At 48.3% G+C, this 15,443-nt stretch overlaps 1 protein-coding gene across 3 annotated transcripts in view; it reads left to right on the top strand.

Annotated features, from left to right (window-relative positions):
* LOC144098819 (SRSF protein kinase 3-like) overlaps positions 1–13,757 on the top strand; it is a 31,333-nt gene extending 17,576 nt beyond the window's left edge. For all 3 annotated transcript variants that reach the window (XM_077631708.1, XM_077631709.1, XM_077631710.1), the window contains 3 exons: positions 1,346–1,453; positions 1,830–1,992; positions 11,182–13,757. In XM_077631708.1, coding sequence (XP_077487834.1) covers positions 1,346–1,453; positions 1,830–1,992; positions 11,182–11,519 — 609 coding nt within the window. In that variant the 3' untranslated portion in view covers positions 11,520–13,757. The remainder of the gene's footprint in view (positions 1–1,345; positions 1,454–1,829; positions 1,993–11,181) is intronic.
* The last annotated feature ends 1,686 nt before the right edge of the window (positions 13,758–15,443 follow it).

The raw sequence follows: 15,443 nt of genomic DNA, 5'->3' as shown, positions 1-15,443 counted from the left end.
GTGAACATTGTTTGCGTTCATGCCGAAGCAGTTCTGAAGACTGCTCTGCAGCAAGCACAACTTTTCGCTTGAAGGCAGCACTATAATGACACCTTTGCATGGTACCATGATGTTGGTGAGAAACCGCGTTTGAAAAACTTGCACTGCCGTGGAGCGTGCCCACGCCCCCATCAAGGGAAAATGGGGTCAGAATGGCAGCCAGTGCTCATGTGTGCTTCTACAGGATAATGGAAGTGGATAATATGGTACCGGATTGAGCTGCACTAAACTCTCTAATAACTCTATTCTTTTTCCCATTTACACGTCAGTTTTTCTTTCAAACATGGTTATTGGGAAGCGCAAGAGAAGGCGCTTAGTGGCACGTCGTTTTTCACTGTATCAAAGTCACACCGGCAAAAAATCCAGGAAAAGAAACGCAACTTATATACCCAGAAAACTATTATACAAGGCAATGCAATTATTTTCCCCCACAACGAACAATTTTCGAAGTGAGGTTCTGCTTCAACGACAAAAGCAAGGGCACTTTTAAAGCGGGCTCGGAAAGAAATATTAGTTTTGATAGCAAATGTAGCGGGTGCATTTATTACGCAATTCTGAGATTTTCGGAGTGGCAATAAAATTTCCGCAACGCCGATTTCGAAACGGTGAAAGACCGAGAGTGACGAATTTTTGTGAAATAAACGTTGTTCACGAACAATCCAGTCCAGTCTGTCAATGTTGTGGCCCGATTTCACGACAACAAAGCTTCTGCATGGAACAAAATTTTTCGCGGGTCCCGTAAATTTTGTTGAATCGGGATTTGACTGTATATATCTGCGTCAATGCGTGTCTTGTAAGCTGACGAAGTGTGGGCACATTCGAGTACTCTTTTTTTCTGCAGGGCAGCAGACTCAAGTGGAATTGCAAAGAAGCTTAATGCACCTAGTGGCATTTGATAGCACTGATTGGGTATTGTTATGGAATTATAGCATGCAAAGGTGCCTCTAATCGGAAGTATCTTTGCTGATATAGGACTGCAATAAAATGTGGGGAATTAACATGAGGCAGGAAAATTCGCAGCTTCATTGCCGTACTTGTCGATGGGACCAACTGGAGTAATTTGTGTTTCAACATGAAGGGACTTGAAATACTGGTTCTTGTGTTGATGTCTGATCATAGTGCCCGGTTTCATGTTCATGCCTTTTCTCATCAGTTGTTGTTTTGTCCCAGCCAAGTTTGCACGTCTTATTCCATAGTGGATTGAGGAGTTTGAGGATTATTTCTAGTAGCAATGGCCTTATGTCTGGTAAGCAGCTGCCATCTGGCGGAGTGTGCCACACAGGAGTGTTTTTCTTTCCTGTCGCAGCATCATCACTTCACAGAGGACATACAGACGCGGCAGTATCGGTGCCTTGAGGTCCTATTGGGTGCTGGCTATGGCACACCTGCCGACATTTGGAGCACAGCCTGCATGGTATACAATTTTCTTTCCACATGGTACATGTCCATGGTGACCTTTTGCAATGAGTCAGTGCAATGGATGCATAATTGCTTGACTCAACTACTTGGTGCGCAAGCTAATGCTGGAGGAACAGTGCAGAATTAGGCACAGTGTTTGTGTTCTTGAATTAACCGATTAATTGTACTTCTTATGCATTGTGACACAGTAAAGTTCTAATAATGGCTAGTTTATTTGAATTGATGTTTCAGTATGAGCAAAATGTGGTGTGTGCTTCAGTGAGAGAAATCGCCTACTAACTTGGACATACTGCATAAATTGAAGCTATTGTGTAAATAATGATGAAAGGTAATTTGAGCTTGATACAGTTATTGAATTATTGTTTGCGTAGGCTTTTGAGCTGGCCACTGGTGACTACCTATTCGAGCCGCACTCCGGCGAGGACTACAGTCGGGACGAAGACCACCTCGCCCACATCATTGAACTCCTCGGAGACATCCCCAGGCACATTGCCTTTTCGGGCCGATACTCCAGGGAGTTCTTCAACAAGCGGGGTCAGTATAATTCTCCCTTTTTTTTTTTTTACGGCATAAGCCTTACTTCCTCATTGAAAACCCATGCGTGCACGTGCGTGCTTGTGTTAAGGGGGGGACGTGGGAATCAGATCGCGAAAATCATAGAAAAAAATCGATTTTTGGAAACCACTCATTTCGGTGTCTGCAACACCTAATCTACGTTGTATCAAAATGGTGTCGCTGAAAACGCACTAAAAGTGCCCGAAAAAATTTAATGTGTCAGTGCGCAGGGCGTGAAAAGAGTTATAAATCGTGCAAAATCACCGCAGTTCGCGGAGCCATATCTCGTCTTTCCCGCCACCGAGCGCCGCCATCTTAGTATGGTTTGAAAGCTCAAAGTTCCGTCGTTTTGTTTCTAAATTCTTCAGTCGTCGCCATTTTGTAACAGTTGCACAAACACAAATGAAGCGCGGGTATGCCAGGAGTGGTCACACGGGCCCTCCAATTGGCTGCCGGTCTGAAAGGCGCCTCCCTATTGGTTGCTGCTGTGGCAGTGGGCAAGCTGGCAACCACAACGGACCGCTGTTTTCTGCTTTGCAAACCACGCTGGAGTCTTCATTTTACACGCAGAATCCGGATTTCTGAAGTCCCCCCAAGTTAGTAATGAATTGTCGCTCATTTGTAAAAAAAATTTTGACGAAGCACGTCTTCGGAAAACAAAAGCGCAAGCCTCCTACGGCTTTTCTTCCCAACTCCCCTTATGCCCAGAGGCAATAAACAACGCTATAAAAAAAAAAGCCTCCTAAGGCAAGGAAAAGACGGCGGCCAGCAAAAGCGGAGCACCCGACTGAACATACGAAAACATGCCGCGCTATCTTGCACCGCGTTACTCCAGCAGCGAAGCCGACAGTCGCCCTGTACCATCGATGCCGATAACCCTGTCGACGGAAGACGCGCCAACGGAGTCTCTTGCACGTTTGCGTAAAAACCGCGAATTGTTAGCCGAGATTGCAGTGTTGGAGGCTATGCCGGCAAAGACGGTGTGCTGTTTCTGGCGCATCGTGCAACACGGACACGCAGCCTGTGAGTGAGCCCCAGCCGTCGACGAGCTACAGTGCGATAGCTGAAGATTCACCGGACGAATCGTCGCCCGAATTTAGCACCATTCAGGCGCGCCTCGAGCCGCGTTTAGTGTTGTCGGCAGTGTCGGCAGAAGCGCAGACATGCAGCGTTCGCGACTCCCTACGCGCAGCGTCCACAACTGAACGGAAGTTTGGTCAGCACTGTCAAAGGACGAGCATGCCTTGCTTTCGGCGATAGGGATGGCAGTAAATGAGGCAGTCGTGAATTGCAGTTCAGGGAGCCAAGGAGCCTACTCGGCAATGTGTGCCACCTTGGGTGTGCATCATGGTGCCCTTGCCGTCCAGAGGGCTCAAGAAAAGGACCAAGAACACCTGAAGAAGGCGCCCAAAGCCCACCAAACAAAAAGGCGAAAGTGCAAGAAGATGCCTGACAGCAGTGGTGCCAAATATTACTGCTCTGGTGCTTTTTAAAAAATCTGCAGTGCTTGCAAAACTTTCGCGCCAGTTTTCTTAGAAATGAGCTTTGAGCCGATGGTCCTGCTTGCAGGAAGCATAGAACAACTATGGCTTCTGGGATTTGCATGGGATTTGTTGCACTGTATTTCTTAGTAAATTCTCTATGCAGTGACATTCCTATATTTTTAATAACTACAGTCGAACCCGTTTATATCGAATTACCCCGTATATCGAACAATTTCTGAACACCGTAATGTTACAGTGAGAACATATAGGAAAAGCATGGTTAAATCGAACAAAAATAGCAGCCGCACGTGATATATCAAACTTCAACGCCGCAAAATTTCTGCAGAAGTTGGCTTTCTCGCGCGGCAGCCGAGCCGGCTGCGGGACCCCCCCCCCCCCCCCCCCCCCCCCCCCCCCCCCCAAAGTGGTTTAGCCCAACTGCATGTGTGCGGCGCGGCTCTCCCTCCCTCAGACATCCACCCCCTAGAAAAAGTGGTTCGACCCATCTCTCGCTCTGTCACAGCCACGTGGCAAGTGCGACTGCACACAGTTCAGGCAAGTCGCGTCCTCGGAACGTGGTGCTTATCCGCTCTGTTTAACGAGATGGCTCACGGCAGAACTTGACAATATCCGCAAAGATAGAGATTATCAAAAGAGTTGAACGCGGAGAAAAGAAGTCTGATGTCGCCGCAGCATACAGCATCCCAAGAAGCACACTGAGTACGGTCTTGAAAAATAAGGCCAACATTAGGGCTAAGGCGGACAAGAGGCCTGGTGCTACCGGCGCCCGCCGCATACGCACGGCTGCATATGAAGACGTGGAGGCAGCAGTGTACAAGTGGTTCCTTGATGTCAGGTCACGGAACATCCCTGTTTCTGGCCCCATAATTGAGCAGGAAGCGAAGGATCTCGCTTTCATGCTGAACAGACCCGACTTCAAAGGCAGTTCAGGTTGGCTGCAGCGCTTCAAAGAGCGCCACAGCATTGTCGGCCGGTCTGTCGCCGGTGAAAGCCACGCGGTGGACGTCAGCAGCGTGCACAAATGGATTGACGGAAATTGGAGCGACATCACGGCAAGATATCATCCCCACGATATATTTAATGCTGATGAGACAGCCTTGTTCTGGCAAATGCTGCCCAACAAAAAGCTGGCGTGTTGTGATGATACAGTTGAATCCCGGCACAACGAATGCCGCTTCAACGAAATTTTCGCCACAACGAAGTATTTTTCATTCCCCGTGAAATCCCCATTGGAGTTAATGTATTAAAATTCTCTTGAAAACGAATTAATTTGTGAGCATGTATTCGCTTCTACGAATTTTTTGCGAGCCTTTCTTCAAAAGTTGGGTGCTGTATGAGATTATTCCCTGCTAAAGCAGTGGCTTGGAGCAGCTAAATAATGCACGGAATGTATGTTTATTACATTTTCATGTATTCTTTATTAAAAAATTTGGTTGGGAGTCGTTTATTCGTCATAGGGAAGCAGCGAGGGGACTTGTTGGTGCCGTGAAAAGGCCACCACCCGTACGAGGGCCAAAGACGAATCCAAATCCAGTCGCCAGCCTCCCCTCCCCGCCTTCTCCGCAGCCCTTGCCGCCATTTTCTTGTGTGTCGGTGTGTGTAGATCGTCGATCTCTCGCTGCAGTCTGATCTCGTCGATCGCCTCTGCCATGTCGCCGCCAACGAAGAAGCGAAAGTTTTTTTCGCTAGAAGAAAAGGATAGAATTATCGCCGAAGCGGAAAGCGGGAAGAAGAAGGCAATTATTGCCGCAGACTTTGGCATCGCGCCGAGTTCGCTATAGACTATTTTGAAGGACAGCATTAGGAAGGCACTTTCATCGGGCACTTCAGCGCAGCACAAGAAAGTGACGCAACCAACGTATGAAGAGCTCGACAAGGATGTCTATGCTTGGCTCGTCGATACGCGAGCAACAAACATGCCCCTGGGCGGTAAAGCTGTACAGCAGAAGGCCCTAAATTATGCTTGTTTGCTAGGGCTGAACGATTTAAGGCAAGCATAGGATGGCTGAATCGCTTTAAAGAAAGGCATAACATCGTAATGAGCAGTTACACTCCGTCTGATATTTAACGCAGACAAGACGGGCCTCTACGACGAGATCTTGCCAGCGAAGACGCTTGATTTTAAAGGGCAGCGTTGCCACGGAGGCAAACATAGCAAGAAACGAGTGACTGTGCTGTTGTGCACAAATGGGGTAGGTCTGACAAAAGCCTCCCCGTTAGTTATTGGCAAAAGTGCAAAACCGCGCTGCTTCAAGGGGAACAGAAGCCTACCTGTCAGGTACGTGGCAAACAGCCGGTCGTGGATGACCCGTGCCATTTTTGCTGACTTGGTGGTGACACTTGACCGCGACATGAGCAGACAGAATTGAAAGGTTTGTTTGCTCTTGGACAATTGTTCAGTGCACCGCATTGACGACGTCAAGCTGTCAAGTGTGGAGCAGAGGTTCTTCCCGCCGAACTGTACCTCAGTCATTCAACCCCTGGACCAAGGCATCATCCGGAGCATGAAGTCTTCCTACCGGGAGAGGTTGATCCAGCGGCTTCTCCTGAACACCGACACTGGTAGGGAGACGAAAGCCGATCTTTTCATGGCTTTAGAAATAAAGCCTGTGGCATGGAGAGCAACACAGTGCAGCGTGATCCGAAACTGCTTCAAGCACGCCGGGTTTGTCGACAGCAAGGCGTCCAGCACGACTGCAGCCGCGGAAAGTGTACCATCGTCATTGACTCCGGCGATTGACGTTACTTGGAAATTGCTCCACGAAGCTGGAAACGTCCCTGCTGACATAGCGCTGGACAATTCCTTCGACACTGACGCGGACGTGATTGTCCATGAGGAACGAAGCGATGAAGACATCATCACAAGTGTTCGCGAGTCGGAAGAGCCGTCCGATCATGAAGACGACTCCGCTCAAGATTTACCTGTCCCGGCAGCCTCATCGCAGGTACCGGATGCCTTCGACGTTATTAGGATCGCTGTTAACAGAGTGCGAGAGTCGCGTGACGCCACTGCTGGCAGTGAAACGCAAGCAGGCTAAGCTCACAGATTTTCTGGCAATAAAACTATGTTTTGCTGGAGTTATTGCCTTGGATTTTTGGTTAATTTCTCGACAGCGAAATTTCGCGACGAAATTTCTCGCGCGTCCCGTCGATTTCGTTGTAGTGGGATTCAACTGTAAGTCCCACGGCGGGAAAGTTAACAAAGCTCGAATATCGGTGTTGCTCGCCACCAGCGTCAATGGATCGAGCAAGTTTCAACCACTTGAGATTGGCAAGAGCAAATTGCTGCGGTGCCTGAAGAATGCACTCTCTCTTCTGGTGACCTACGTGTCCAACCGAAAAGCTTGGATGAAAAGCGAAGTTTTTGGCAAGTAGCTGAAGTCCTGGGACGACGACCTGGTAAGCAAAGGCAGAAAGGTCTGCTTACTCGTTGATAATTGTTCTCACCATTGTAAGGTCAGCGTCAGCAACATAGAGCTTCGTTTCCTGCCACCGAACACAACGTCGGTGCTGCAGCCTTTGGATCAAGGTGTCATTCGTGCACTGAAGGCAGGCTACAGAAAGCGCCTTGTGCAACGATTATTGCTAAATCTCCGCACTGGCCGGGAGTTGAAAATTGACCTCCTGTACGCAATAACAATGTTGAATGCATCGTGGAACGATGTCAAAAAAGAAACAATTCGAAATTGTTTCCTTCACTGTGGACTCTGCTTCGGGCGAGGCTGGTGCCAGCTCAACTGAAAGTTGCGATGAGCCCCTCGACATCGATGAACCACTCGAGGAGCTTGACGATTTGTTAACACAGTTTTCAGAGTTCCCAGGTGGCATTTGTGATGGGACTGCAGCTACAGACTTTGTCTCCGTTGACGACGATGTTGCGAATACCGGAGAGCTCGCTGACGAAGATATTGTTGCCGATCTGGCTAGGGATCTCGCCGGTGACGGTAACTGCGATGACCCAACGAGTTGCAACCCGCCCATGTGTTCTGAAGCACTTCATGCGCTGAGCGTTGTTCGTCGCCACTGCGCATCCATAGAAGGCTGTGGACTCGGCTGTTGCCAGTCACTCGACAACATTGAAATGTGCATGCGAAACAATTCTTTGAAAGCGAAAAAGCAGAAGTTGATCGGTTACTATTTCTCGCGCTAATATGCACGCCGTACATGTCTTTAGGAATAAGAGAATACTTCTTGATAAGGTGCGCTTCGTACATTGTCAATTTCTTTAAACGTTCTATATCGAATTACACGATATATTGAACTAATTCCGGTTTTTTTGCGAGTTCGATATATGCGGGCTTGACTGTATCTTGTTTTTTTTTTTACCGTTTAGCTAAATTGGCGTCTTGGTAACGACCGAATTTTTCAAACATAGATATAATTTCCTGTGTAAAAAAAAAAATGAGGGCGGTGAAAATATTTTAAGAATGTCACTGCATGAACTGTTCATTCGGCTAAAATATAAAAGCAACTATTGGCTTCTACCGTGTTTTTTTGTCACGCCAGGCTTTCTGAAAGTTGGGTGCAAATAAAAATATATACCGTATTTATTCGAATCTCGGCCGATAGTTTTTTCAAAAAAACGAGATGTAGAACTCTTATGTCGGCTTAGATTCGAGGATTTCGTTTCGAGGTTTCGTATTCGTAAAATACGAATAAATGTAGCACGCAGGTGGCGCCCCCACAAAACGCCAACGAAAGACAGCACTGTAGCCGTTGCTATCCGTAGCCGATACTGATCAAAGCACACATGAGCACTGGCTGCCATTTTGGCCTTGTTCTGTTCTCGTGCGGTGGCGTGAGCACATTCGCAGCAGTGAAGTTTCGTGCGTAGTTTTTATCACCAACACCATGGCACCAAACAGGCGGTGCCATTATAGTGCCGCCTTCAAGCGGAAAGTTATAGTCGCTGCAGAGCAGTCGTCAAATCTTCAAGCCGGGCGGGACTTCGGCATGGATGAGAAGAATGTTCGCCGTTGGAGGGGGCAGCGTAACGAAATTTTTGCTTGCGCGGCAACGAGAACGGCTTTCACGGGCCCCAAGAAAGGCCGCCATCCAGAAGTGGAGGTAGCTCTGGCCGAGTTTGTGGAGACGCAGAGGTCAGCGGCACTTCCAGTGACCACGGAAGTGCTGCAAGCCAAAGCAAGAGAGCTGGCGAGAGAGCGAGGCGTCCCCCGGGAACTGTTCAAAGCCAGCCGGGGTTGGTTGCAGAAGTTCATGAAGCGCTTTGGCTTCAGCCTCCGACGTCGCACGTCCATTTGTCAAAAGCTGCCGGGCGACTTCGAAGAGAAGCTGATCTCATTTCAGCGATTCGTAATAAGGAAGAGGATAGAGCACGGCTACGCCGTAGGACAAATGGGAAACGCTGACCAGACGCCGGTATGGTTTGACATGCCAGTGGCGTGCACCGTGAACGAAAATGGTGCCAAGGAAGTGAAAGTGCGCTCAGCCGGATACGAAAAGCAGCGCATGACTGTAATGCTGGCCTGCACGGCGGATGGCCACAAGCTGCCGGCGTATATAATTTTTAAGAGGAAGACTCTACCAGCTCGGGAAGTGTTTCCAAGAAATGTGATCGTCCGCGCCAACGAAAATGGATGGATGGCGAGCGATATGGTTGAGCAGTGGATCAGAATGGTTTGGCAGCGGCGTCCAGGGGCCCTCTTGGCCAAACGTTCCCTCCTCGTCCTGGATTCTTACCGTGGACACCTCACTGACGGCGTAAAAGCTGCGCTTTCCGAAGCCGGTACCGACGTCGCCATCATACCCGGCGGCATGACAGGCCAGCTGCAGCCTCTTGATATGTGCCTCAATAAGCCTTTCAAGGATCGGCTGCGCAAGTACTACGTGGACTGGCTTAGTGAAGAGCGGCGCGAGCTTACACCAACAGGCCGAATAAAGCGCGCCTCACTGGGAGTTGTAGCCACTTGGATAGCTGCAGCCTGGGATGACATCCCAGAAAGCTTGGTTGCACGCTCATTCCGCAAGTGCTGCATCTCTAATGCACTTGATGGCAGTGAAGATAGTGCACTGTTCGAGGAGGCCAGCGATAAAGAAGTCAGCGATGATGATGACGAATGAGCGGGGGCTGATCCCGGGCTGGCGTTGCATATGTCTCCTCGCCCAACGCCGCCTCTCCTCCTCCTCTTCTCTCAAAGCTCCTTTGGCAGCTTTTTTTTTTCAACGGTCCCTCTCGGGACCATCAATCACGCTTCGGCAGAGCATGCAGGCACGATGCTTCCCGCTGTGTCTCACTCGAGTTCCTCTCTCTACACCAAGTCGCCTATGCGCAGACACATGGTGCAGTCGTTTCGCGCCACGCACTTTCACGTGCGCGGCGACGTAAGAACAGTCGTGTCGCGTCATAAAAATAATTGTGATAATGAGGTATAAACAGTGTTGTTTTTTCGGCCGGCCTACAATCGAGGTAAGTTTTTTTCTTTCTGTGGCCTTCAACTTTCGGGTCTCGGCTTAGAATCGTGGCCGGCCTAGATTCGAGTAAATACGGTATATCAATGAAACTTTGTAATTAGTCATTCAGCACACTTCCCAATAATGGTGCCAAATTTCATTGTTCTACTACGAAAAATAAGGAATTTCACTCCGTTCCGCACCTCCCCCTCTAACACTTGATGGTATCCATAAAAGATAGCATCCTCATGCAACGTGGTAGGTGCTCGGGAAGAGCAACTTGGATTGCACAAACCTCAGTGGTGGCAGCATCTGCCATTGCAGGGCTGTGGCGCATGCTTAACCGCTGCACCACTGCGCCAGGAGTGGTATGAGGACTCCCAGAGATCTATGAGTGCAAAGGTCATAACGGCCTCATGCAGATGGTTGGCGCATCCGAATGTAACCCGGTACGGCAGCTGCTGGGGGAGGGGAGCATGGGCCACAGTAGGGCGGCGACTGCCTCCACGAAGTTAGCGCTCAGATCGAAAAGGGTGCTGCGGCTACGTAGAGCCATGCAGAGGTAGAATTGCCAGCTGTGTGGTGTCGAGTTGCATCACGCCGCAGCAAGCAGAGACTGTGTTCATGAAGTGAGCGAGCGGGTTTGCGACGTCTCACGCGTAAGCAGTTTTTAAATGTCTCTGCCGAGTTTTTTTCCCTGCTGCTAGGTTTGCCATCTTAGTAAAAGTGACAAGATGCTTTCTTCTGGAGTTGCTTCTTACTAGTATTTTGTGTAATGCTTTGTGGGTAAAAGGGCATGATATTTCGCTGTCCTATTGGAGTTTAACTTTGACTTCACAGTAGGCAGCAAGGCACACCAAAGGAAATCTCTCTCTGGTTTATTTGGTTTTTGGCAGAAATGAACATTTGACACTGGTGCCACATTGAGTATCAGCTTGCTGATTTCAAAGTGGACCACCTGCCTTTGCCTTGGCTGCTCCAGTGGCTTTGGTGTTAGCTGTTGAGCCTAAGTTTGTGGGATCGAATCCTGGCCGCGGCGGCCACGCTTGATGGAAGGTAAATGCAGAAATGCCTGTGTACTGCGCGATGTTGGTGCATATTAATGAACAGCGGGTGATTGCGCATTAAGCCCTACACTATGGCATGCCTCATTGCTGATGTGGTATTAATCTTTTCGAACTGTGCAATAAGAGAGGTTGTTTTGAAGCTTTTTTGTTTGGTCTGCAACTTTTGTGGCCTTGGTGACGTGCAGGGGAACTGAGGCACATCAGCAACCTGAAGCCCTGGGGCCTTTACGAGGTGCTAACAGAGAAGTACGACTGGACCCCCTCTGAGGCGCAGGCGTTTGCAGACTTTCTCCTCCCCATGCTGGCCTATGACCCGGCACAGCGAGCCAAGGCTTCCGACTGCCTGCGTCACCCGTGGCTGGCAGCACAGCCCACCGCCACTGCTGCGGGCACAGAAAACAACGCCACCGTCACCCGTGTCTCCTCTCGAGACGAGCCCATGGCAGCTGTGCCACGTCCCCCCACCCCCTCGTCCAACCAGTGTCGGCCCCCGTCGTCGTCGCCATCTTCGTCGTCCTCCTGAGAAGGCCCCTGTTCCTCCCGCTCGTTGTCATTGTGTTGTGGCGTGTTCCGAAAAAGGATCTGCTGCGCTTGGGGTGCAAGTGCGGGGAGGCGGCAGCGGCAGTCACGAGCTGGGCTGCGGAGTGATGTCCCTCGGCGTGCGCTGCAACGTTACCGGTAGAATGGGGCTTGGCAGGCGGGCGTGGCGGCACTGGTTTTCGTGATATGTGCGGAGGTTTTAGAGAGCACTTCGGGCAGTTTGTAGCAGGTGCCGTGCTGCACATCTGCAACCATGTTAGGAAGCCTGGGCACCTCCTGTCGGCTCGCACGCTCCGATTGGCCCAGATCCGCCCGGCTTGAGGCATGGATTTGTGGAATGCCCGGCCGGAAGTGCAAGATCCTTTGTTTCTACTATTGGCCTCCTCTCTTGCTCCATTATGTTCCAGCATTGCTTAGCTGCCTGTGGCTTTGGAAAATGAAATGGAGGGACAAATTGGGCCATGACTGTCGCCATTGTGACATGACTCGCGTATGACTGCTTGATCTTGAACCAGTGAAAATGGCCTGACAAATGGACATGTTTCCCCCACATGCCACATAACATTTTGGCTGAAATTGCAGCAGGGGTGTGCATATCGGCTCTTTTTTTTCTTCATGCCACAAAAATTGTTGCAGACATAGTGCGCAGATGTAAAAGTCACTGACTTTTCTGTAATTAAATGTAAATTCGTGCAACAAGTGACTTTTCTTCGTGCTCGCATTGGGTTCTGATAGCTGTCCTTGGGAAAGTTTTCTAGCCTGTCGACTTCCCTTTGCATTTGTGTTGTGCAAATTGTTTTGTTTAACTCGTATCAAACAAGTGTGCAAAAGTAAACAGTGGTTCCTCTCCTTTATTTGGCTGCACTTTATCATATGCACACACACAAAAAAAAATTGCACTTTTCTCGTGTTGGAAATGTGTATAAGCTTGCAGGGCAGTGGACATATCTTGAAGCCTAGTAGTTATCTTGAGGTATGTCGAGGCATATAGCTTGTGGCCCCCGAGGCTTTTGTACACACAGATTTCAGGAATCGGGTCTTGCATTGTGCAAAGTACTGCCCATTTCGTATGTACTGAATTTAGAATGAGTTGCACATTGCCGTGTTCCTCCTAACTGCAGCTGTTGGCAGTGGCTACTTGCTTTTCCAAAGGCATGGGTGCGTTTTCTTACATGTGTGTGTGCAGGAAAATGCTTAGCGTTCTGGAAGTGCTTGTCGTGTGGCAAAGTGGTAAGTGAATTGCGTTTTTTTTTTTCTTGACGGGGTAAATTTTTATCTTACACCGGAAGAACAGTTTAGTACAAGACATTCAGTATTTTTTTTTTTGTGGATTTTGAAGTATGTTGTAATGAATTCTGGCTGTAGTTTTCTTTTCTGATTGCACTGTAATGAATCCTGGCTTTAGTTTTCTGCTTTTCCGTTTGTGCTTGTGCGATTGTTTAAATTGGCAGTGTAGTTGTGTCGGTGTATGTTTCGTTTAGCTGCGCTGCTTCAGAATGTGCTGCTAGCCAGTAAAACGGTTTACTTCAGCTACAGAAGTCCTACTGGTCATGTTTTGGTTGCATTTATTTGTGGCCTGCTTGTCAGCAGCTCGCCCATTTGAGAATGACTGTTGACCCCCCAGCTCAAGAAATGAACTCAGAAGGCCATTTTGCTGCATGCCATCGAGGAAGGCCACCAGAGTAAAATCTCAGCAGTGCAGCGGTAAGACTCTCTAGAGGGTTGCCATGGGGGCCACTTCAGAGTGATGTCTGTCGAAGTTGTGCCCAGGCAGCAGCTTGTGAATAGTGTGAAGTTGCGAAGCAAGGATCTGCGTCTCCTGGTGGCAGGAGCCTGTCGTAGACGTGTTCTATTTTTTTGCGTCAAGTTTGGCCAGCCCTACTCCGAGTGCTGCACCAGCATGGCCCCACCATTAGCAAGAGTGGATGCGGAGAGTAGTTGTCACCCCGATAGTTTGGACATTTATTTCGTAGTTCGCATGCAATGTGTACCTTCTGGTGCGTCTGTGCACCCCTGTGAAATGAGCTGCGTGTTGAGAGGGCCCAGTGTGCATTTTTATTCCCAGAGGCGTTCTTGCTTTGGTATGACATGTATCAAGGTATGTATGCTGTATGGTTGTGTAAAATCTGCCGAAAGAAGTTCACGGGTTGCACTTCTCCTTTTTCTTTTTTTTTTTCGAAAGTGCTTTTTAAGTTATGCTAATAAAACTCGCCAAAGAGTATAGCATGAGTGGTGAAATTAATCGTAGTCTTGAAAAAACACCGCTGCAGCATGTACTGTGGGCTGTTCGAAGTTCTTCATAAGCAGCATGCATGCGTGTGGGTATAGTAAAGTTTGCTATTCGCCCACGCGTTGTATGCGTTTCTCACCTATGCATGCCCGTCCCGGACGAGAGTGGTGAGCTTCCTAGTCAGTTTCACTATTAGTACAAAACACCAGAAGCTGTGTAGAAGGTCTGTCACCATGCCGGGCTTTTTCAAACAGTGGTGCCTGTACATTGTCACGACTAGATTTGTCAAGACAATTGGGCATTCAAACACTCCTTCTCCGCTTTGCGAACTGCAGCATGATGTCAACGTGTTGCTGGTTCATGTACTCAAAATTCTAAGCAGTCAAAAAGTCTCTTAAGGTTGCATTGTTTTGCTTCTGGTTGATTCGTTCCTGGATGTATTCCTGGGCCGAGCCTGGGAGTATGCGACCAGCTGATTGATGCGCAACGGCATTGAGCCGCTGGTCGGCTTCTCTGCAGTGCATGAGCGCAATGGGGTGACTCATCCAAAAAGAATGTCAAAGATGAAATTCTGGCTACTTCCGCCCTTTCCATCTGTGGACTCTATATGTTGCGAAGTTCCTTCGTGCTAAGAACATTGTAAAATCAGGATAGAAGTCTGCAAGCACCAGAAAATATTTCTCATTGTTTACTGACAGGTGCCTAGTCACCCTTATAGGATGTGAAAGTGTCAATAATTGCCTTTGTACTTGTACTTGAGTCACATTTTCCGATATGCTCCTCTCGAGCTATAAATTTTCCTAGGACAATATGCTTTTCCTGTGCATTTTTAAAAAAATTTTAAATTTATACTCTACTTTATGGGCTGTACCATACTTAATGGAAGGTGAATAGACATACTGGCTTTGGCATTGTGCACACACTAAAAAATGAATACAGGCAGGAGCAGCACTGGACACTTCTGGCTACGTGAAAAGTTTCCCCAAGATTGAAGGGCATACCTGCTGCTCAAGGCAACGTATGTCTTCATATTGTGTACAGGTAGGCGCAACATGAAAGTGACAACCATATTCACTTGTGACTGCTCCGTACGTATCTTTGAAAAGCACTTCTCTGTTATAAACTGTCCTCTTCTGGATGACTAATGCCGTGGAACTTATTGCCTTTCAATACTGAAGTAATATCAAACTTTGTGTTAGTGTGGCTAATGTCTGTGCAATATTTTGAACCTGTGTAGATGCAACAGAACTTTTTTTTTAAGCGATCTCACTTCACCCTATCTACCTGAACGTGATCCGGGGTTAACCCAATGAGTTCTTTCATGCTGCTAAACTCTGGCTACGAGTGAAGAACCAAATACTGAAACTAGATTTGCTAGGACTGCTGTGATATGGGACAGCTTATGTGGGGAAGAGGGTCTTAGAAAAAAATTTTTGTTAATGAAGTCACAGTGATGAAATCTTCTGTGAACATGTATTTTTGCATGCTGATTCCAAATATGTCTGTTAATTTCATGTGCAACAATTCCTTGAGCACTTATGCAATATGTTATGTAACTTTTTGTGAAGAGCTCAAGAAATTCTGCTGTAAGGAACATGCTAGAATGCATGCCATTGGTTTCTCTTGACATTAAGCTATGCAATAAAGGTAAAATTATCATCGTGCCTGTCATAGAAG

This window comes from Amblyomma americanum, chromosome 7 (genome assembly GCF_052857255.1).
Source record: "Amblyomma americanum isolate KBUSLIRL-KWMA chromosome 7, ASM5285725v1, whole genome shotgun sequence".
Classification (NCBI taxonomy): domain Eukaryota; kingdom Metazoa; phylum Arthropoda; class Arachnida; order Ixodida; family Ixodidae; genus Amblyomma; species Amblyomma americanum.
Note: the sequence above shows the minus strand (reverse complement) of the source record. Positions and strands in the feature narration are given on the sequence as shown.